Genomic DNA, 18,799 nt, shown 5'->3' with positions numbered 1-18,799 from the left:
CTGAGTCACCATCCCTGGAGGTATTGAAAAGACATGTAGATGTGGTGCTTAGGGACACGGTTTAGTGGTGGACTCGGCAGTGTTAAGTTAATGGTTGGACTCAATGATCTTAAAGGTCTTTTCCAACCTAAGTGATTCTATGCCTAAACAATCCTGCTTGGCCATTAGTTTCTTTAACTATTGGCACAGAACAAGATGATACACCTCTATTTAACAGTTTTGTTTAAAACAAGTTAATTTTTTAGCAAAGGAAATAATCTCTGATTTTAAAAAGCTATATATTTCACAGTGGTGGCACTGGAGGCAAAATAATGAATAATGAATTCTAACATTTGCCACTTTAACAGACTCGCTTTGAAAACCCCTGGTAAGATTTGCTAATACAGATTTTTTTGCTCTCAGATATTTTGAGAATACAAAACAGATTTAGTAATATTGCAGACAGCCTTTTAATTTTCTTCCAAGAGAAAACTTCAGAAAGTGGAAATAGGATCTTAAATAACTTAATTCCCATAAGTTTATATATTATATAACACATACCTGAAACCAATCTGCATCTAATTTTTTTATCATCCTTTTAAGAATATTCAGTGCAAGACTCTCTTCCTTTTTAGCCCAGAAAACCTGAGCTTCTTCTAGTTGCCATTCAGAAACTCCATATCCCATTGGATTGTATTGTTTGATCTGAAACATAGCTCTTTCTGGAAGCTGAAATTGAAAAAACATTATAAACAATTCTTTAAGTCAAATACATGTATCTCACAGCAAGTTTTGTTTTTAAACTCCATCTTCATTTGCTCTACTTGTGCAGCATATTCTGCCTATCCAATGCTAAGAATTTATTTGCAGCAAAGAGATGAAATTGTTTTTCTATATACTTGCAGAAAATCCTGATTTGCAACAAAAAGACTATGGAATTAAACTTCACAAACCCCAAAATAAAGTATCAATGTTTAACATTTTAAATTACTTGGAGGTATAAAGTATAGAAATTCTACAATCAGTATCTACTGAAATAACGGATTTATAATTTTAGCTTAGTGATTATTATTACATCCTAAGAGACTGCAGAACAATAATAAGAAAAATGGCACCACCATACACTAATTCTTTTGTATGCCTACCTCTTCACTCGTATCACTAGTGAAGTAACATCCTCATTATTTAGTAATCTAATATCACTATGATAGTACAGAGAGCAAACTGTCTTTTTAACAATGTCAAAGATGAAGACTAAAGTGTATTTTCACAAGTTGTCCAACCAATAACCAAATCAACCAAACCTTTAAATAAGCAAGATAAACAATTAAAATGTAAGAATGACTGTAAATGACAATGCAAGTTTGGGTACTTCAATCAGTGGTCAGTGTGATAATTCTGTACGGCAACTCTCTTCCTTGTCCTGATGGATGGTAGTGGCACCAAAGAGGAAGAAAAGCCATTAGTTGCAAAGAGTGCTTCCTCAAAAACTTTCCTACATCCAGACGGTGTTGTCAACTACTAGTATGCCAAAAGGAAAGGGTTATCATCCCATGGTTTGAAAGATTGATAAGGCCCAGAAGTACGCCCCAAAGGTTGCACATGACCTACAATACTGAAGAGGCTGGAACGATAGTGTTTTCAGAAACACACTGGCTCAATCTTTCAGAACCTTCTAATCCTCCCAAAATATGGTGCCCCAATTTTAATCTTCTTCTGTAACTAAAAATCAAAAGTGAAAAAAAATTAACTTCTATTGAGGCTCTTACAGGACACTCATCACCAGTGTTTTAGTGGCTGGGCAGGCATAAGATTAAAAAAATTCTGAATAAATAATTTTCCCAAACAATTCTGGAGGCGCTGAGTAAACCTTGCAAACTTACAAAATCAAAGACAGCTGTTCTACTGATTTCATCATTATTCACAAAAAGAGTTAGAACCTTCCTGAAATCAAAGTTTAATATAGTTTCACATATGTGAAGTGTTAAACATCTTTCCAGGTTATATATTTAGCTGGAACTATTTTCTGCAGAGGTTCTTGGGGAATATTGTTGCTCTAAAAATTCTTGTTGAGTAACTCCTCCAGATGCACTACCTAGAACAAGCCAAGGCTGACTCTGGACCTTAAGTGCATTAGCAGCTGCAGAAACCACTGATACTGCAAATCTCATTAAGTCATTCACAGAGAGAGATTCACCCCAGTGCAACGGTGCTTTGAGAGTATAAAATCTTGAAGACAACACTAAATATACAGATGTAATGGAGTTCTTTCCGAAGCTTTACTCTGGAACACTACAATAGTATGATGCAACTGAAAGCTGGATATATAAAACTGCATCAAAATAAAGTAACAGAGCTAGAAGAGCATTCTTCACTAAAAATTCATTTTTATATTATCTACCTCATAGAGTAGCTTAGAGTTATGAACAGAATTCAGAAAACATGTCCGTAAATACAATTTATGACTAAGTTCTACATAGTTTAAGTCTCCAACTAATTGATTCATTGAATAAACTTAGAATACAGTTAATCTTTAGTACTGTTAAAAAATGGAAGTTCTATTATAAACTAAAAACTGAAACATCCATCACTGATCTTTCCTGGAATTTGTTACCTGTGTATTTTTAGCAGTTCTTGCCAATCTAGAGAGCTCCACTAGATGTTTGGTAAGGATGTCTTTAATACATTCTCTTTTGGTATTTTCATTCTCTTTTTCAAGCAAGATCTCCAAAATTACAGTGCGCAGAGCCATGATAGGTTCCTGAAAACAGAAGTCACTGTCCTTGAGAAGCTGGGACTGTCTCTGCCATTTCAAATAAATATCATTCAGTTGCTGAGTAGTAACAGATCTGCAATTGTTACCAAAAGAAAAAAGGTCTGTTATTAATTCTCACTAAGTATTAGTGAAATGCAAGATGAGTTAACAAAAGTAAACTACCAAGGTAGTTCACAATCTACAGTTAAAAACCAAGAAACAGTCCATAAAACCCTACAATGATTAATATGCATGAATAAACTGGCAGGCTTCCAGTTTTAACAAACATGAGAATCAAGACATCAACATTAGTAAGGTGAACAACTCCACTGTAAACATTCTTGATTAAGTATCAAAAACTGTTGTGTTAAAGGTCCATCAGCAAAGGGAACCGCATTCAAACATAGGGCTACTTAAAAGATTAGAGACCAAGATTCCTATTTTATTATATAGGTTCAATATGGATTAATATAAGAATAAATTCCAAACTGTGACATTGTAGCTGCGTAGGTTGTCATTATATGTATTATTTTCTTAGGCAATTCATTAACTGCAAACAGCAATGGTTCATAGGGTCCTGGACATGCTAAATGACTGTAGGATGACTATAAGCTACCAAACTGATACAACTATAGCAGAAAAAAATTCAGTGTTTATAGCACTACAGAGATAAATACCTTCCTATGATTAAAAAGCAATGTTAAGAATTCAGGTAGAATACTGATGGTAATAGTGGTCCATGAAGAAAGTGATTCAAACTGAAACAACTTTCAATAGATCTATGGGTATTATCAAGGAAATGGAAAACATTTCTAGAAAGGAAACTAGAAGAGGATGACTCAGTTACTTTAGTAACTTAGTAACTTTGTAACTTTAGTAACTCAGTTACTTTAGTAAACCAAAGGCTGCTACCTTGGAGTATACCAGGGAACTCAAAACAAAGGAAAGAAAACAATTATTTAAAATACAAGATTGCCATAATATCAAATAATTAAAACTAGACCACGAATAAATCCAGTCTGGAAATAAAGAGAATCTAGATTTGTCTTCACATAGTAACGCTAAAATCCGTATTGTTTTTAAAATGAAGTTTGAGATGTTCATGAATAAAATCTATTGAGGTAATTTTATTTTTGTGCTAGACTTGATTACCAAAAATCCTGAAAACTGAGAAAGGAGTATGAAACAAGCTTAAAAAAATACCTGGAGAACAGCAGACCTATGTTTTCCAACTCTCCAATTAGCTGTAGTCTGCAAAGAGTTGGATATAATGAATACACAGACTCAAGACTGCCTTTGCACAGCTCTTCAACTTCATTCACTCTATGGATTTAACAGAGAAATAGTAATTTTTTTTTTTAATATCCACAAGTAATTCCAAATATCCGTAACATAATTTCCATACAATGAACAGAATTTAAACAGACAAACTATTCAGTTCGAAATTATTTTGTATTACCATTAAAGTTCAGAAATTAAGTTTGTCAATAAATGAAAACACAGAAAGCATATATAAACTCCAAAGCCTATGTGATAGCTCAGCTAAAGAGTAGTAGTCAGCATTCAAATCCACTTAAATCCTTAAAAGAGGACTGCAAAGTAAGGGATGTATACTACAGGAAATGTATCTTCAATTAGCACACAAATTGTATATGCACAAAAGACAAATTTAAGTTAAAAAACTTAGAAACGAAGTTGCCGTCCAGAAGTATTAATTTTATTCTATGCATGACTCTTTATTTAAGCCCATAAAACCCTATAATAGTCTTTTGTACATAACTTGTGTCTACAAACACACACTCTCCATCTCTCTCTCTAACAGCAGAATATTTGCATATAGTTACCTGGCATCTTTAAGACTGTCATAGGATGCAGAGAAGTCCTTATCTCGTAAAGACTGAAGAGCATCATACAATGATTCATGGTACCCTGGTCTTCCTGTCTCATCTCTTAAAAATAAAACAAAAGTAACACAAAATAAAAGGAAAATTGTATTTCTCTACAAAGAAGTCAATTTTATCTTTATGACAAATATTTTTAGTAATACATTTTCTGCAGTTGGATGGATTGCTGTTTTGCATGATAAAAAATAATAATGCAAGCCTTTAAATTTTAAATTAATTTAGTATTTTATAAATTCAAGCTGTTGTTTTAAAACAGAAAAAACAGTAATTGTCAAAATATTTGGAATATGGAGAATATGTTCAAGGTTGTATCAAAAATATGACACAAAACCAACCAATAAAAATTTAATCATCACATTTCTCGCAGTATTATGCTGAAAGATATATATTACGGTATGTATGCAATTTCAGTTCAGAATCAACAATTTTTTACACTTAACTTCAGAAACATTCTTAAAAAGGAAAAAATAAAGAAAATCAGAAGGCTGAAAAAACCCATAGTGTTCAATTTAATTTCTCTTCTTTGCTCTTTTCACTTTTCTTTCTTCTTCTCCTTAACCCTCCTCTTTCCTGCCATCTCATTCTCGCTCTTTTAATCTGACATGTTGTTTTTCTGTTCCTGTATTAAAGCTGAATATTCTATTTGCCTAAGAGGTTTATAACCAAAAAGGTTCATACAGACCCTAACCCAGGGACAAAGAGAGCCCACCTATATGAAGTTTGTTCTGACTGTGGCATGACATATGCCTTTCAACAGCATGTCTGTGAAGTCCTCCAGGTGCTTCTAAACAATGATCTTAAGACAGTGCAGGACAAGAGAATGAACACACCAAGAGTACGTTCCCCAGACCCATCTCTCTGTAAGAGTCTTAGGAGAAAAGTCCTCCATTCTCCTGACTACCAAAAGTTAATGTAGAAGGAGTTACTGAAGACCCCATCATGTAACTTCTGCTTGTGCCAAAATCTAGTCAATCTATTCTGTATTCCTCCTAAAATGTGTGATGATGTAGCTGTACTAGGAAGGGACAGAGTTCACACTATATCCTGGCCAGTCATATGCAATAACTAATGCCAGGCATCCAACATTACACAAGGGAGGAGATTACTCCTTATGAGGGAGCAGCCATGAATCAACACTTGTGTTTGCTCATCCAGGTCTAGATAACCTCTTGTGGCTTACTGAGTAATATTCTCCCCATTTGCTTATAAATTAAACATTAAAAACTATCTATCCCTCATATGTACTTAAGACATATCTACTATCTGAGTCAAAATGGAAAATTTCAGTTTATAGTTATGAACAATCAAAAAGAAGAATCAACTGCATACAGTTTCCCAGGAAAATGAAAAGTGATGTGCATACAAAACACAGGTCTAAGTGAAAAAGACTGCTTTTCAATTCAACAATTAAGATAAATTAGGTGACCTGCTTCATAGAAATTATATTCTAATGTAATCTTTTGGCTTGGAACCGAAACCATTGCCTTTCACTTAAAGAACTAGCAAAAAAGTAAGTCGGTTTACTTGACAGATGAGATGTGACCCCACTGCATATTCCTCCATGCTGCCTGGTAGCGTATTTCCTGTAGTTCCGCACACCACTCAGTGTTTTCATGTTCCAGTCCTTTTAAATACATGGAAAGAGTGTGGCAAAGCCCAAAATTCTGCAAAGCCTGGAATTAACAAAATTACTGAAAGTTGGTTTTCCTCCTTTAATAAACTGAACTGTTTTTTTACAAGGCTTTGTTTTATCTTTAGAAACAAAGAAGCCTTTGTGGGTAAGGCAGAACCATAAGTATTTCTTAACTCAGCACTATACAAGATGAAAACATTTTAATAAGACTACTAATCACACTATTGATACCTGCAACCCCAGAAAAACTGTTTCATTACTACTGTGGCTGGCATTCTTTGAAATAAATTTCCATGTTGTGTTTCAAATGAACTATCTGCTCACATTTCTCCATTCCATCATTCCTGGGTAGTAAGCCAAAACTGGTTTTACTTCTTAATGAACTATTTTTCCTGGTGGGTATTTGAAAAAGTTTCCTACAACTCCTAAACTCCTATCTGTTTGAAGACCAACCATAACAACTTTATAATTGTGACCACTTATCCAGGTGATGTGTGCAGCCATTATGAAGGAGAAACACAATGGAATTTTAACAATGATACTAAATAATTTGGGGTAGGAAAAGAAAAGTACCATAGGAAAATGAAATGAGGGGAAACACAGATATACCTGTGCTATGTTATTACAGAACTGGTATAAACATTTTCAGGCTAAAAAAGCAACATATTTTTAAGGGATCAAAATAAGACAACATCAATTCTATTTATTTATTTAATCAGAAATACCACAATTTCAGTAAGATAGTTGCCATAATGGAGAGGTTTAAAGAACGAGATGTCAAAAATAACCAATTACATTACTTTTTATATCTTGTCATTTTAGGAGGTGGTCAAATTCTGTATAAAATTAAATATATTTATTTTGAAATATTTCACAAAATTCATTACCCAAGATAGGGATTACGGGTGAGTGACAAGAGGACTAAAAGCCTTAATGTTTGCAGGACAAATATTGAGTTGTCTTACATTATACAGTTTGGATGTCTATGACAGTGGGCTGGACTTGATGATCAAAGAGATCTCTTTTAGTCCTAAAACAATTTTGCATTTACTACAAATGACTCTCAGTACAATGGATACCAATTCCTCCATTCATTTCCTATTATAAAATAAAATTACCTCTATTATTCCTGCCTGGCGAATAGATGGAGAGAGGCTTGCCTCAAGGTCATACGTTACAAGGGCTTTCTCCCATACTGCTTCATGCTCATACGTTCTGATCCTGTTGTAAGTTAACAAGAAGTTTTCAATTTAAGTTCCTTACTAATAAATGAAAGCAATGACTTTAAAGAACATAAGAACATTAATATTCGAATGGTTTAAACCTTTCCCCCCCCCCCCCAGCCATAGAGACTGTCAGGTTCTCCAATGCTTCTATATATGTCCATGAGAAGGTCCTAGAACATGCGCCATCAAATGAAGAATTACCTTTTTTGGAACCAGTTCAAGTAAGTTTTATACATATCTCGTAAGTTTATAAATACAAGTCCTTCCATGTAACATGTTGTTATGACTGCTCACAGTATCTGAGCCTGCTATCATCACAGGAAGAGAAGTTTTGTAGTCTAGCAAAACTCTTCAGGACTACCTAACCTTTCTGCTAAGTTATTAAAAAAACAGTGCTGGGTCTTAGGTGGACTGGTTAAAAAGCAAAAGGCAGTAGTACTGAATGAGCATCAGACATACCAGCTGAGCAAGGCATTTTAAAGATATGCAAGCACAGTTCTGCAATAATGAACTATTGAAAGAAGTAACTTAGACAAGCCTACTGAATCAGATTTTATGTATCAAATAAACTTGTAGGAGATAATACTACTTTGGTTTTGATTATTACAACTTGCTACACCACTTGCTGATTTTTAATGAATGTATCTCTCTGACAAAATAAACTGAAAAATACTTGGCTGGTTACCACCACGAGGTCAGTTCTTCCGAGGAACAAAGTCTGCTTTGCTGCAATTTAAAATTTGCCAGTTGATTAGTGCTTCAGGTTAACGAATACTCAATTTAACTTGTCTGGCAAGGCCATTGAGTTCACTTTGAATTAGAGCACGAGGAGAACTTTCAAATACAGCTTTTGGAGTTCAATGAGATCTGCCTTCAGCTCAGACGAAACCTACTGTTAACTGCAATTATATGAGAAGGTTTGCTTCCAGATTATGAAGCGCATACATGTACCTGTAAACTTTTGCCACTTTCTTCTTTACTTTTTTCATTCAAAACAGTAATAGTTGTTCTTTGACTTTCTTCTTCAAATGTCAAACTCTTCGTTGCTTTAAAAGATGACCTAAACGAAATGTTTCAACTGGTAAAGTTAAATGAAATTTCATACTAAGAACTAAAGAAATTCTGAAACAACACTTAAGAAGGGGCACAAACACCAAATGCAAGATCAGGCCTGTCATATCCCCAGGTTATTCAAAATGGCTCTCCACTAGAATGACAAATTGATCAGCTGAACTGAGAATATCAACATCAAGGGATTTTAACATCAAGGTGGTTTTTCAGAGGAAAAAAAAAAAACAACTTGTAATGACTAAACTTTTATTAAATCAAATTGCTTTTGTGAATGCCTAAAGCAAGAATGCTCTCTTCTGGGAAAGAATAAAAGCAACTACAGAATATATATGCTTACAACTATACTTTTGTTATACATTCACTGCCTTAGTGTTATTTGTCGCCAAAACGAAGCTAATAAACTAGTTCTGTATTTTGACCTTGCCAGACCAGAAGACAAAGATAATTGTCCATTATAGAAGAAAACTCCTTCTACAAGGATCATTCAGCTCTACCCACACAATTCTGGTCATCATTCTGTGGTTTCTTTCTCCCCTTGAGTCACTTCTGGCTGTAATTTAACCACTAGCACACTATTAATTAAAAAAAATAGAATCTGAAAAGTGTTCAATTTAGAAAGTGAGATTCAATATATTTTAGTATTCAGAAGCATTAGATTTAGTAAAGTTTCTCCAGAACACAGGCTACTAAGAAAACTTTCTGGTTAGAAGTGAAAATGACACTATTTTGAGTGTGTCACAGCTAGCAAACTAGCAAGGTTGGGATCACATTCAAGGACTGGTAGAAATATTTTCCAGGTCAATACACACGCTGAAGGAATTTTTTTAGTTTCCTTTTCACATAACAGAACACTACTGGGACACACAAAACATGATCCATTTTACCAGAAATGTCAAGAAACTGCATTCCTCAAGCCTTGTACCTTTCTCGCTGTTTGTCTATATTTATCTTGTCTGCGTAGATTTCTGTGTAGAGCAAGGCTGTGAAGTGAGCAGCACAAGACTGTGCTGCTATAGCAACCTCAAGATAATTCAGATCTAGCCAGAAGCTGTCATCAAAAACTGTACCTGAAACAGATCTGATAAAATAAAGACTTTAATATTGCTGTAACTGACCTTCCCTCTAACATTAAAGAAAATAAATCCAATTTAACTATAAAGCCTTCCAAAGGCTAATTTTATCTTAGCCTCCCCAAAACCCATACCACAAAAAGTTCATCAGACAAAAAGTTTTCTAAAAACTCCTTCAGCATAGTTAGAACCCTTTAAGGCTAGCCATATCACTTCTGTAACAAATGCAAGGTCACTACTATATCTTCATTTTTTTAACTGACATGTTCTCTACCACATCCTTCTTCCTTAATCTAGGGCATCAGCAGATCATAGAACAGTCATAATTAAATTAAAGCAATAGTTTGGAAAGCTGTAATTCACCTCTTTTGTCTTCTTAAGTAATCAACAACAGCAAGCATGGCTCGTCGAGATACTTTATCCAAACTTCTAAAATTACGGGTTTCTTGCTCTGGGATGTATATTTCAAAAGAAAGAACATAATGAACTTTTGTTATAACGTATCCATTTACAAAATAAAACGGTGTATTTTGTACTCAAGAAAATAACTAAAAACATCCTTGGACGGCATTTCCAAAATTAAATTAATAGTTTGTCACAAAATGTATTTCTCCTCCTTATATGACGTTAGTGACATTACAGTAGTTTATACTGCAATTTTCTTTACCAAATCATCTTTGCATTAATAATTTGTGGATTCTATTTCTTCTTATAGAATTCAGAGATGATTCAACATCATTGCACAAAGCTCCATAACAGACCTCTTCCCTTAGGCTCGAGCCATATAAAGTTATTCCAAAGCCACAGAAATACTTATTAGTAGCTTTATTGGAGATGTTACAGCGTACGCTTATGCAAAAACCACTATCTCCCACACACAGACACTTACTTTTAAAGAATTTATATTTCCATGCCTTGCTTTTGGATTAAAAAAAAAAAATCAGATGGCTACAGTTTTGTGTTCTGGTCATTGCGTTAATAATCTTGTCATTTTTCTGGACATTTTTAATTTATAAAATACAAGAAGCAAGAAATAGGGAAAGCATAAGCAAAGGTTGGATTACTATTACACTACAGTAAGGTGCAGAACTAGAAATTTCCCCTAAAGAAAGCAAAAACCATGTAAAAAAAGAATTATCTGGGCATTTCGCGTGTTCCAACAAACAGAAATGAACAACACTTACTTTTCACTGCTACCAAAGACCTTACATAAGGAACACCAACTCCTTCTTTATAAGTCATCTCCCACACGCTTAACTTTTGAAAGACACACAGTGGGGACATCTGACTCTCAGTTCCTAACACACCATGACATTTTGCTCTCCAGATCCATCCCCATGTGCTGCACTACTTGCAAATGTAGACATAGCATCTCACAGGCAGGGTCCATTCTGTTAGCACTGTACAGTCAACGCCCCAAAGAGATTGCTACTTCCTCTTTCATAATTTGATCAGTTGAATAATTGAAAATTTCTGAATGAATTATATTTGGGTACCAGAAAGTATTAACGAGTCAGGGGAAGGAAAAGGCACTGGCCAAGAAAACTGGAAGAAAAAAGTTATTCTTCAGGATTTGTTGAACAACAGACCAAATGACTATAATAGTAACTATAAGCTGTCAGCACCGTGTTCACATTCACTTGCTAACAAGAAGCTTACAGACAGAAAACGAAAACGGTGTCTGTTTTTTCATGGCATCAGATAGAAATTCTAAATTCTAAGGAGAAATAACTGAACATGTATTTTGACAGATTCATTAAAAAAAAAATTATATCTCTTCTGCAAAATAATAGATTCAACTGATATATGATTCTGGCCAGACTGACATGCACTAAGTCCAAATTGGTTTTCATTTTTAGTTTGGTGGGTCTGACTCTTGTCAAGCAGTTGACAATATACGATTAGGTTTGGTTTCTCAGGCAGAGCAGTGATTGGCATGATGTTCACACTATTTATGCTTTAAATTGCCAAGATTAACAGCAATTCCTAGAACTTCCATGTCAAAATGGATCAACAGGAAGACTCTTGTTCAGAAGCACTCAACTCTCTCATGTCTAACTGCCTGGTCTTCGCCACAGTTTGGATCCTGATGGATTGGAATGAAATTTATCTAGGTTTTCTAGGAAGATTTTTCTCCTTGTTTTGATAGGGTAAGAGTTTATCCTTGAAGAAACTGGTAGTCACCAGATGTTTAAAATTTTTGTTTTGAATACTGGTGATGTTCTATTGTTCCAACTTTGGAATTAACGTATCTTTGCTCTGTTGGCTAGCGCACCTCCAGTTTATCTGTAAACAACTACATAGACAACGAGCTGTGTGCTACTTCATGTATTTTTTTTTTTTTGGTACCAGGACGGTTTTTCATCTGAAGAACTCCATTTAAAGCTTTCACATGTCCTTTATTCTGCTCTTATTGCCTCAGTAAGATCCCTTGCATAGAATCACAACATTTGAAGAGGCCTCTATCATTTGCTCATTGGTGTCACTTAACTAACTGCAAGTTTATAAAACTTAGAAAAATCCCTTTGTAGTTTTCATAGAACATTTTGGGTTACTCTGTGCATCTGAGATAAATTTGTGCAGTAGTTTCCCTGGCTGCTTACAGGAAGGAAATAGGAAATTGTTAATCCTTTTCTATCTTACAAAGTGAGACAATAATAAAAATATCTGGATTGTGGGAACAGCTTATTACCCGACTTCAGAAATGTGTAACAATATTGCTCTAGTCTTTCTGGCCAGGCTAGTCAGCATCTATAAAAAGTACCTTAAAATACATCTAGTATCATTAGGCTTATTTACACCACTCTTAGTACAAACTGCAATACTAAGGGTTTCTTTACCTCTCTGGCAACCTAAAGCTTGCATGACTTGCCTGTAAAGAGACTGCAAGACATTGTACAGACTCATTCTTTTGGTGATTTGGCACTGAAGAAGGGATTTGGAAGATATAGCAGAGCAGCTACTGCACAAAAAAATATTAACCTGAAGTTACTGTATTTGTCTTAAGTAAGGGACATGCACAAATAAAAGAAATACATTACTTCAGCTCCTGAAAGTAAGTTAATGTACCATTCCCATAGTCTAATAACAAAGATCTTATTTTTTACACAGATTTCTTACAACTTCAACCACAATCTAATTGGAAAGGACACCAGCCAGCTTGATTAGAAGGTGTTTTGTTTTTAATGGAACTTACGGCATTACTCATACTCAGCTGCAGTTCTTTTGGTTACGACTTCCTTTCATTCTGCTGGAATGGAACAAGTCTTTTGAATGTAATAGGGAGACCATTATCAACATTAGGCAGAAGCTACAGCAAGGGTTAGTCTCTTTTCCAAAGGGAAAATCCAGGTGAAAACTTGCTCTTGTTTGAGTAAGAGAGGAATTTAATTGCCAATTAGTCATTTTAAGAGACAGTCTAAGACTCAGTCTTGCAGCACACAACATTGGATCACATCTAAATTCAGCAAGTAATAAACATTATCCAGTTGTGAACAAGGAAAGAAGCTATACAGAAGAAACTACTTGGATGCTGCTAATGAACAGCTTCAAAATTACTGGTATCTCCACTGAAAAAGATCAAACAATTGGACAGAAGCTTCTAAAATTCTGTCTGCCTAGAAGTGTGCATCATACATTTGATATCAGAAGATAATTTTTTCACAACCAGAATTCCTCTTTCAGCTGAAACAAAACTATTATGACATTACCTGAATCAGAATTTGGAGGTGTTGTAGATCTACTAGATGAGGCAAATCTGCAACAGGCTGTAAAAAACTTCTGGATATGAACTGACAGAAGATTTCTCCAAGATTCATCTGAGTCATGAAGAAGGATATCATGAATCAGGTACGGAAGCAAAGTTTGACACAAGTCTGTTTTCACCTAGAAAACAATCATGCACAGCAGTTGCTAAGAAAAACAACCAAACACCTTTCTTTCTCAGGTTATAACCAAATGGACAACTACTCAAACAAACATGTAATGCTTGAGAAAGAACATGTAATATGAAAAATATAAACCATTCAATAGGGCTATGCTGGCATTCAGTTAAAGTAGTCACATAAAGTTCATCTATGTTTACAATTATCTCTCAAATCTTGTATTTCAAGAGTCTATTTTATGGGTATCTGCAATATCTGGCTATGAAGGATCTGTATTACTGTTAAGAAAAAGTAGTAACTTAATAGCAGAAATGACTATTTGCTATCAAGATGAGTAATCATATATTTTTGAGCATCACAGCACACATACATATATACATACGTATAATTTAGCTTACCTCACATAGCGGCTTCATTAACTGGAGAACTTCATTTTGCACACCTCCACTGTCCAGTATTGAACTAGTTAGGTGCTTGATCCAGGTCTCATGACTTTCTCCCAGAGGTATCCACAGGTTTGTGTCATCCAAAGTTTCTAAAGGAGCCTCTGTATCATTAGCAGGTACTACAAAAAACTAGAAGGAAAAAATATATATTGAAAAAATATATATATTGAAAAGAATAAACAAATTCTACGTCATAAAAAAACCCCGTACTACAATCTGCACAGATTAAAACATACTAAATATTAACCGTGCTTTAATTAATTGACAATATAAATTTTGCTCATGTAAATGTAAAGTTTTCCAAGGAAATCTGAAAGTATTAAGAACAAAATTTTACTGATGACATCAACAAAGCCACATTAGACATCACATTTAGGTTACAGATCAAAAGTTTGAAAATTAGGAAATATCTGATTGATGGTTAATTATGCACTTTTTTATCTGACCTATTTTCCACTAAGTTTTTGCATCAAATGATACTGGTATCCTGAGAAAGAATGTATTAGATTACCACGGAAATAATAAAAAATTGTCTGTCTGATAATGAAAGTACACAGCTTTTTAACATCAAATTGGTAATTTCCTAGGTGAAGAAGATGCAAATGCTGAAACAGAAAGGAGAAACAGATGTACAAAAGCAATCACATTTGCAATCAGACTGATGAAAAGTCCAAATTTTGCATTCATCAAAGCCTATCTCAAAAATATTTTCAAATTTACTTTTTTTTTAAAATATATATTTTTATGTTTTCTCTACCCCATATGCCATATAAATAAGGTATATCAGAAGAAGTACCTTTTTCCTAGACATTCTGAAAGGCTGCAGATAGATTAACATGGGATCAGCTTTATTTTTATAAACTTCCCAAAATTCACTGCCAGACTCGGTGGCTAATATGTTTTTCAAACAGGAAACAGCAGCAGCTCTAACATCAATACTGAAAGAGTAACATACACAACATCACTATTATTAATTTATTCAGATATTTTATTTTCAAAATCACCTTTATAACAAGACAAATAATTCCACAATCTAACAATGTGTGCATCAAATCAGAAAATTTTGGACTAGGATATGCCATTGCATATTTTGTTATAAAGCAAAGCCTCGGTATTTAGTCCGCAGCATTGCTATTCTCTACAGCACAGAAGAGACTCTGGCTCAAGTCCAAATAGAGAATTTCTAGGAAACATCTAAGCGTGACTGGATAAGTAATCTGAGCCTTGAAGAAGCACATGGTTGGACATTAACAGGTGTTAATAACACTTTTAGAGTGTTACTGTGAGGTGATTTGAACAACGTACAACTTAATGGCTCCTATTAAGCTTTGAACTAAATAAATTAAATAAGTAAGTATACTCACAAATTATCTGTTAAAGCAATATTTATTTGAGTTAACATTATGAAGACCCATTGAAGTTTTCTATCTTCAAGTAAGTCCGCTGCTTTAGAATCCAGTGCATTTTCAGCATGCTGAAGAGCTATGGTGGAGAAATCCATGGGACCTATTTCTCCCAAGCAACTTCCAACAGCCTCTGCAAATGCAGGTAATTTTATAGTCTTATGCACACTAAAACAAGGTCTCACCCTAAAAAGTTGCAATTAATATAAACTACTTTTAGAACTGAGATTATTATGGGGTAAAAAGCTGCAAACATTTATAATCATTTGAGGAGCTTTATGATTGAAATTACATGTACACAAATTTTGCAGCTTAAGATTCATAAATAATATAGTTATGCTTTCTAACTCAATTTTCTAGGAGTGCCTATGGCTCTGGATTTGGCAGTTTAAATCAGATATGGATTTTATTTTTGCTTGTGTCAGAAACAGGGAAGTGCAAATGGTGAGAATCACAGCCACTAAGAGACACTAATTTTCATTCTCTAAGGGTATGATAAATACAAACAGTAACCTGTGAACACAAACAGCAGCCTGTAAACTCATTAAGAATTAACCTACATTTTACATAAAATGATGTATCAATGTGTTCCTCATTTGCTTTCCAGACAAAATATTTTATAAAAACACATAACTACATGTAAGAAAAAACAAAACAAAATTGACCTTGAAAATAGTTTTAAAAAAGCGATGTTAATGTTCATCAGAAAGAAACCAAAATCTACTTCCCTGCTCTTTCCTTCATTCTCGGACACATATGTGTCTTAAAAAGTTTCCGTTTTCTACATTGTTTTAACCACCAGAGCAAATAAAGAACAGACTGAAGATACACCGGTTATATTTTGAACTAAATTTAACAAATCATCTTAGAAAACACAATGCAGAAAAGGCTGAAACTTACAGCTTGCGGAGGTGCTGAAGAATGTATCATACTGAAGTCAATGTGAGCTTCAATTGCTCAGCATTTGTAATTATCAGTTATGAGTCTTTTAGACAAAAAATATATTAAGGCAAATGTTCTCATTACTTGTGTTTCTGTCTAGTTTAGACATCTAATTTCAGTAAACATCACCTTCGTGGAGGTACTCCCCACTTGGGGAAGAGGGGATTTGGATTTTAGCTTTGGTGCTTTGGATCAAACATTAACCAGGCGCTCAATGTAAACAGTGAGAATAATTTTAATAATACAGAAGAGGTTTTAAGATGGAGAACAACTATTTTAATTTCCACTAAGACATGCCTTTCAAATTTTCAGATAAGTTCTCTTCAACTTTTCTTACTATTTTTCAACCTAATAAAGTGACCCATATAACAGCGGATGACTCTTTATTGAGTATAGAAGAGACCAGGGTCTGAACTGATGACAATTTAAGTTATTAGTGAAAGCTGTAAAATACAGAGACTGAAAAGAAGACGTATCACCCATTTTAACATTCCTGATGGCAACCTCTGGCAGCAAATGCAAAATAGCAGTGGGAAGTAACATTGAGAATGGCCACAGTTTCAACCTGGGGTTTGCAATGACAGCCCTAGGATGCCTGTGGGACTAATTAACTTACCCAGCACCGCTTTTTCACCTGTATGGTTAACTGCCATCTTGGACAGCTGCAGTAAGCTCACCACCAATTTCACTACTACAGAATCTTCTGGCTTTTCTATCATTCAGAAAGAAAAATAAACCCCAAAAATGTCATTGTGTATTTGTAATGCGAACATATTAGAAGAAAACACTGCTTTAGCATCTTTTATCTAAAAATGCCAACATGCATTATTAATGATGAAGCAAGTTGGTATTAAACAGTACATAAAAAGAATTATTCATTTTTCTTATTCATCATGTCTTGAAAAAATTTGTGTTTGACTATGCCAAAGAATCCCCAAAACTAGAATACACAAATGCTATTATTTTCAGTGTTTTGATGTAGAAATGATAATTACATACATGAAAACCTAGTGTAAGAAAGTTATTTGAAACAGTGAAGTCATACTATGTGACTCCACTGACAGCACTTAAGCTAACACCATCATTCTGTTCTAAAGCTGAATACAAGGAATATCCCAAAATAAGGCTTTCTGCCAGGAATTTCACAGAATTTGACTAGCTTTCAGTTGCCTAATTAACTTTGCCAAATTATAAACTCTCAAGATGGATATTTCCTTACATATTTGCTGCCTGCCTGAGGTCTTTTTTTAAAATAAACATTCCAAACAAAATGGTTTTGCTGTTTCCAGGAACAAGGCAAATCATCATATTTTTTCCTAGACCAATGTAAAAAAAAATAAAAGCAGTATTTTCTTTTAAAAAATCCTGCTGCCCTGCTGATTGGAATGGAAACCTGGAATTGGGCTTTATGCTTGCTGACATTTTTATAAAAGTGAATACACATGTGGCCAAACTGCAGTAGTTATTTCTTAAATGTTATCTTTCAGCATACAGTTTTATAGCCTTTATCAATAACTGTTTTTTACTTCTTTTTAACTCCTAAACTAACAACAAAGTTATTTGTAAGTAGTCTTTTAGACAAAAAATATATTAAGGCAAATGTTCTCATTACTTGTGTTTCTGTCTAGTTATTAAATAACAAAGTTATTTGTAAGTAGATTTTTAGTATAAGGCAAAATCAAGGCAACAGGCCCATCAAGCCTGCTAGCCCACCTCCAACAGAGCAAGAGTAAGTATTTCTTCTCAGGTTTTGCCAGTCAGCAGATGGGGGATTTCTGAGCAGATCTTCATGCCTAATAATCTCTATGAGAGATGTCTAACTCCTTTTAAGGTCCATTATGCTTCTGATTGCCAAAATAAGTGGCAGTAAGTTCCATGCTGTATATATTTTGTTTGAAAAAAAACATGGTTTCTCTTGTATAACTGCTGCCAGATAATTTAATCTGTTCTTGCACTGCGATAAAAGTGGTAAGTGCTCCCTACTCAGCTTCATCATACCACTCACCAGCTCATACACCTCTCTGTATTCCTATTCAATCTCTTTTCCAAGCTCACAAGGCTCTCCTCTGATGGAAGCTGTTCCACACAAGCTTGTTGCCCTGTTACTAATGCTCTTTTCAAGCAGAATTTCGAGACTAAAATTGTAAATGATATTCAAGATGTGGGGGGACAATGCACTTACACCATGGCCTTATGACAGACTAGTATTCTTCCCCAAATTTTACTTTGCACTTATTTACAATGAATTACATCAGCTCTTTTTATCTTCCCATCCTGCACACAAGCTGACGAAGACTTGATGTAGAGGAGAAAAGTGAAATGGTCTGGCACAAGCATCTGAAAACCAAAATAGGAAGGAACTGGGTCTGGACTGAGGGCTGAAACAGAATGCTGGGATGTGGCAAGGTTCAAATAAACTAAATCCTACCATTTTAAAACTTTTGTGAGCTTTATTTTCTAACATACTATGCCTTTAATAAAATCTA

General features: G+C 34.5%; 1 protein-coding gene across 1 annotated transcript in view; it reads right to left on the bottom strand.

Annotated features, from left to right (window-relative positions):
* The window catches only part of ATM (ATM serine/threonine kinase), an 86,817-nt gene that overhangs the window by 24,433 nt on the left and 43,585 nt on the right, over window positions 1-18,799 (bottom strand). Inside the window, 15 exon segments of the mRNA XM_009276957.1 lie at window positions 541-708; window positions 2,594-2,828; window positions 3,938-4,057; window positions 4,579-4,683; window positions 6,163-6,311; window positions 7,390-7,494; window positions 7,581-7,667; window positions 8,449-8,557; window positions 9,491-9,646; window positions 10,002-10,089; window positions 13,349-13,523; window positions 13,921-14,097; window positions 14,765-14,906; window positions 15,333-15,504; window positions 16,930-17,025. Of these exon segments, the coding sequence (XP_009275232.1) occupies window positions 541-708; window positions 2,594-2,828; window positions 3,938-4,057; window positions 4,579-4,683; window positions 6,163-6,311; window positions 7,390-7,494; window positions 7,581-7,667; window positions 8,449-8,557; window positions 9,491-9,646; window positions 10,002-10,089; window positions 13,349-13,523; window positions 13,921-14,097; window positions 14,765-14,906; window positions 15,333-15,504; window positions 16,930-17,025 (2,084 nt within the window).

The sequence above is a fragment of the Aptenodytes forsteri genome, unplaced genomic scaffold (genome assembly GCF_000699145.1).
Source record: "Aptenodytes forsteri isolate BGI_AS27 unplaced genomic scaffold, ASM69914v1 Scaffold354, whole genome shotgun sequence".
In the NCBI taxonomy this organism is placed as follows: domain Eukaryota; kingdom Metazoa; phylum Chordata; class Aves; order Sphenisciformes; family Spheniscidae; genus Aptenodytes; species Aptenodytes forsteri.
Note: the sequence above shows the minus strand (reverse complement) of the source record. Positions and strands in the feature narration are given on the sequence as shown.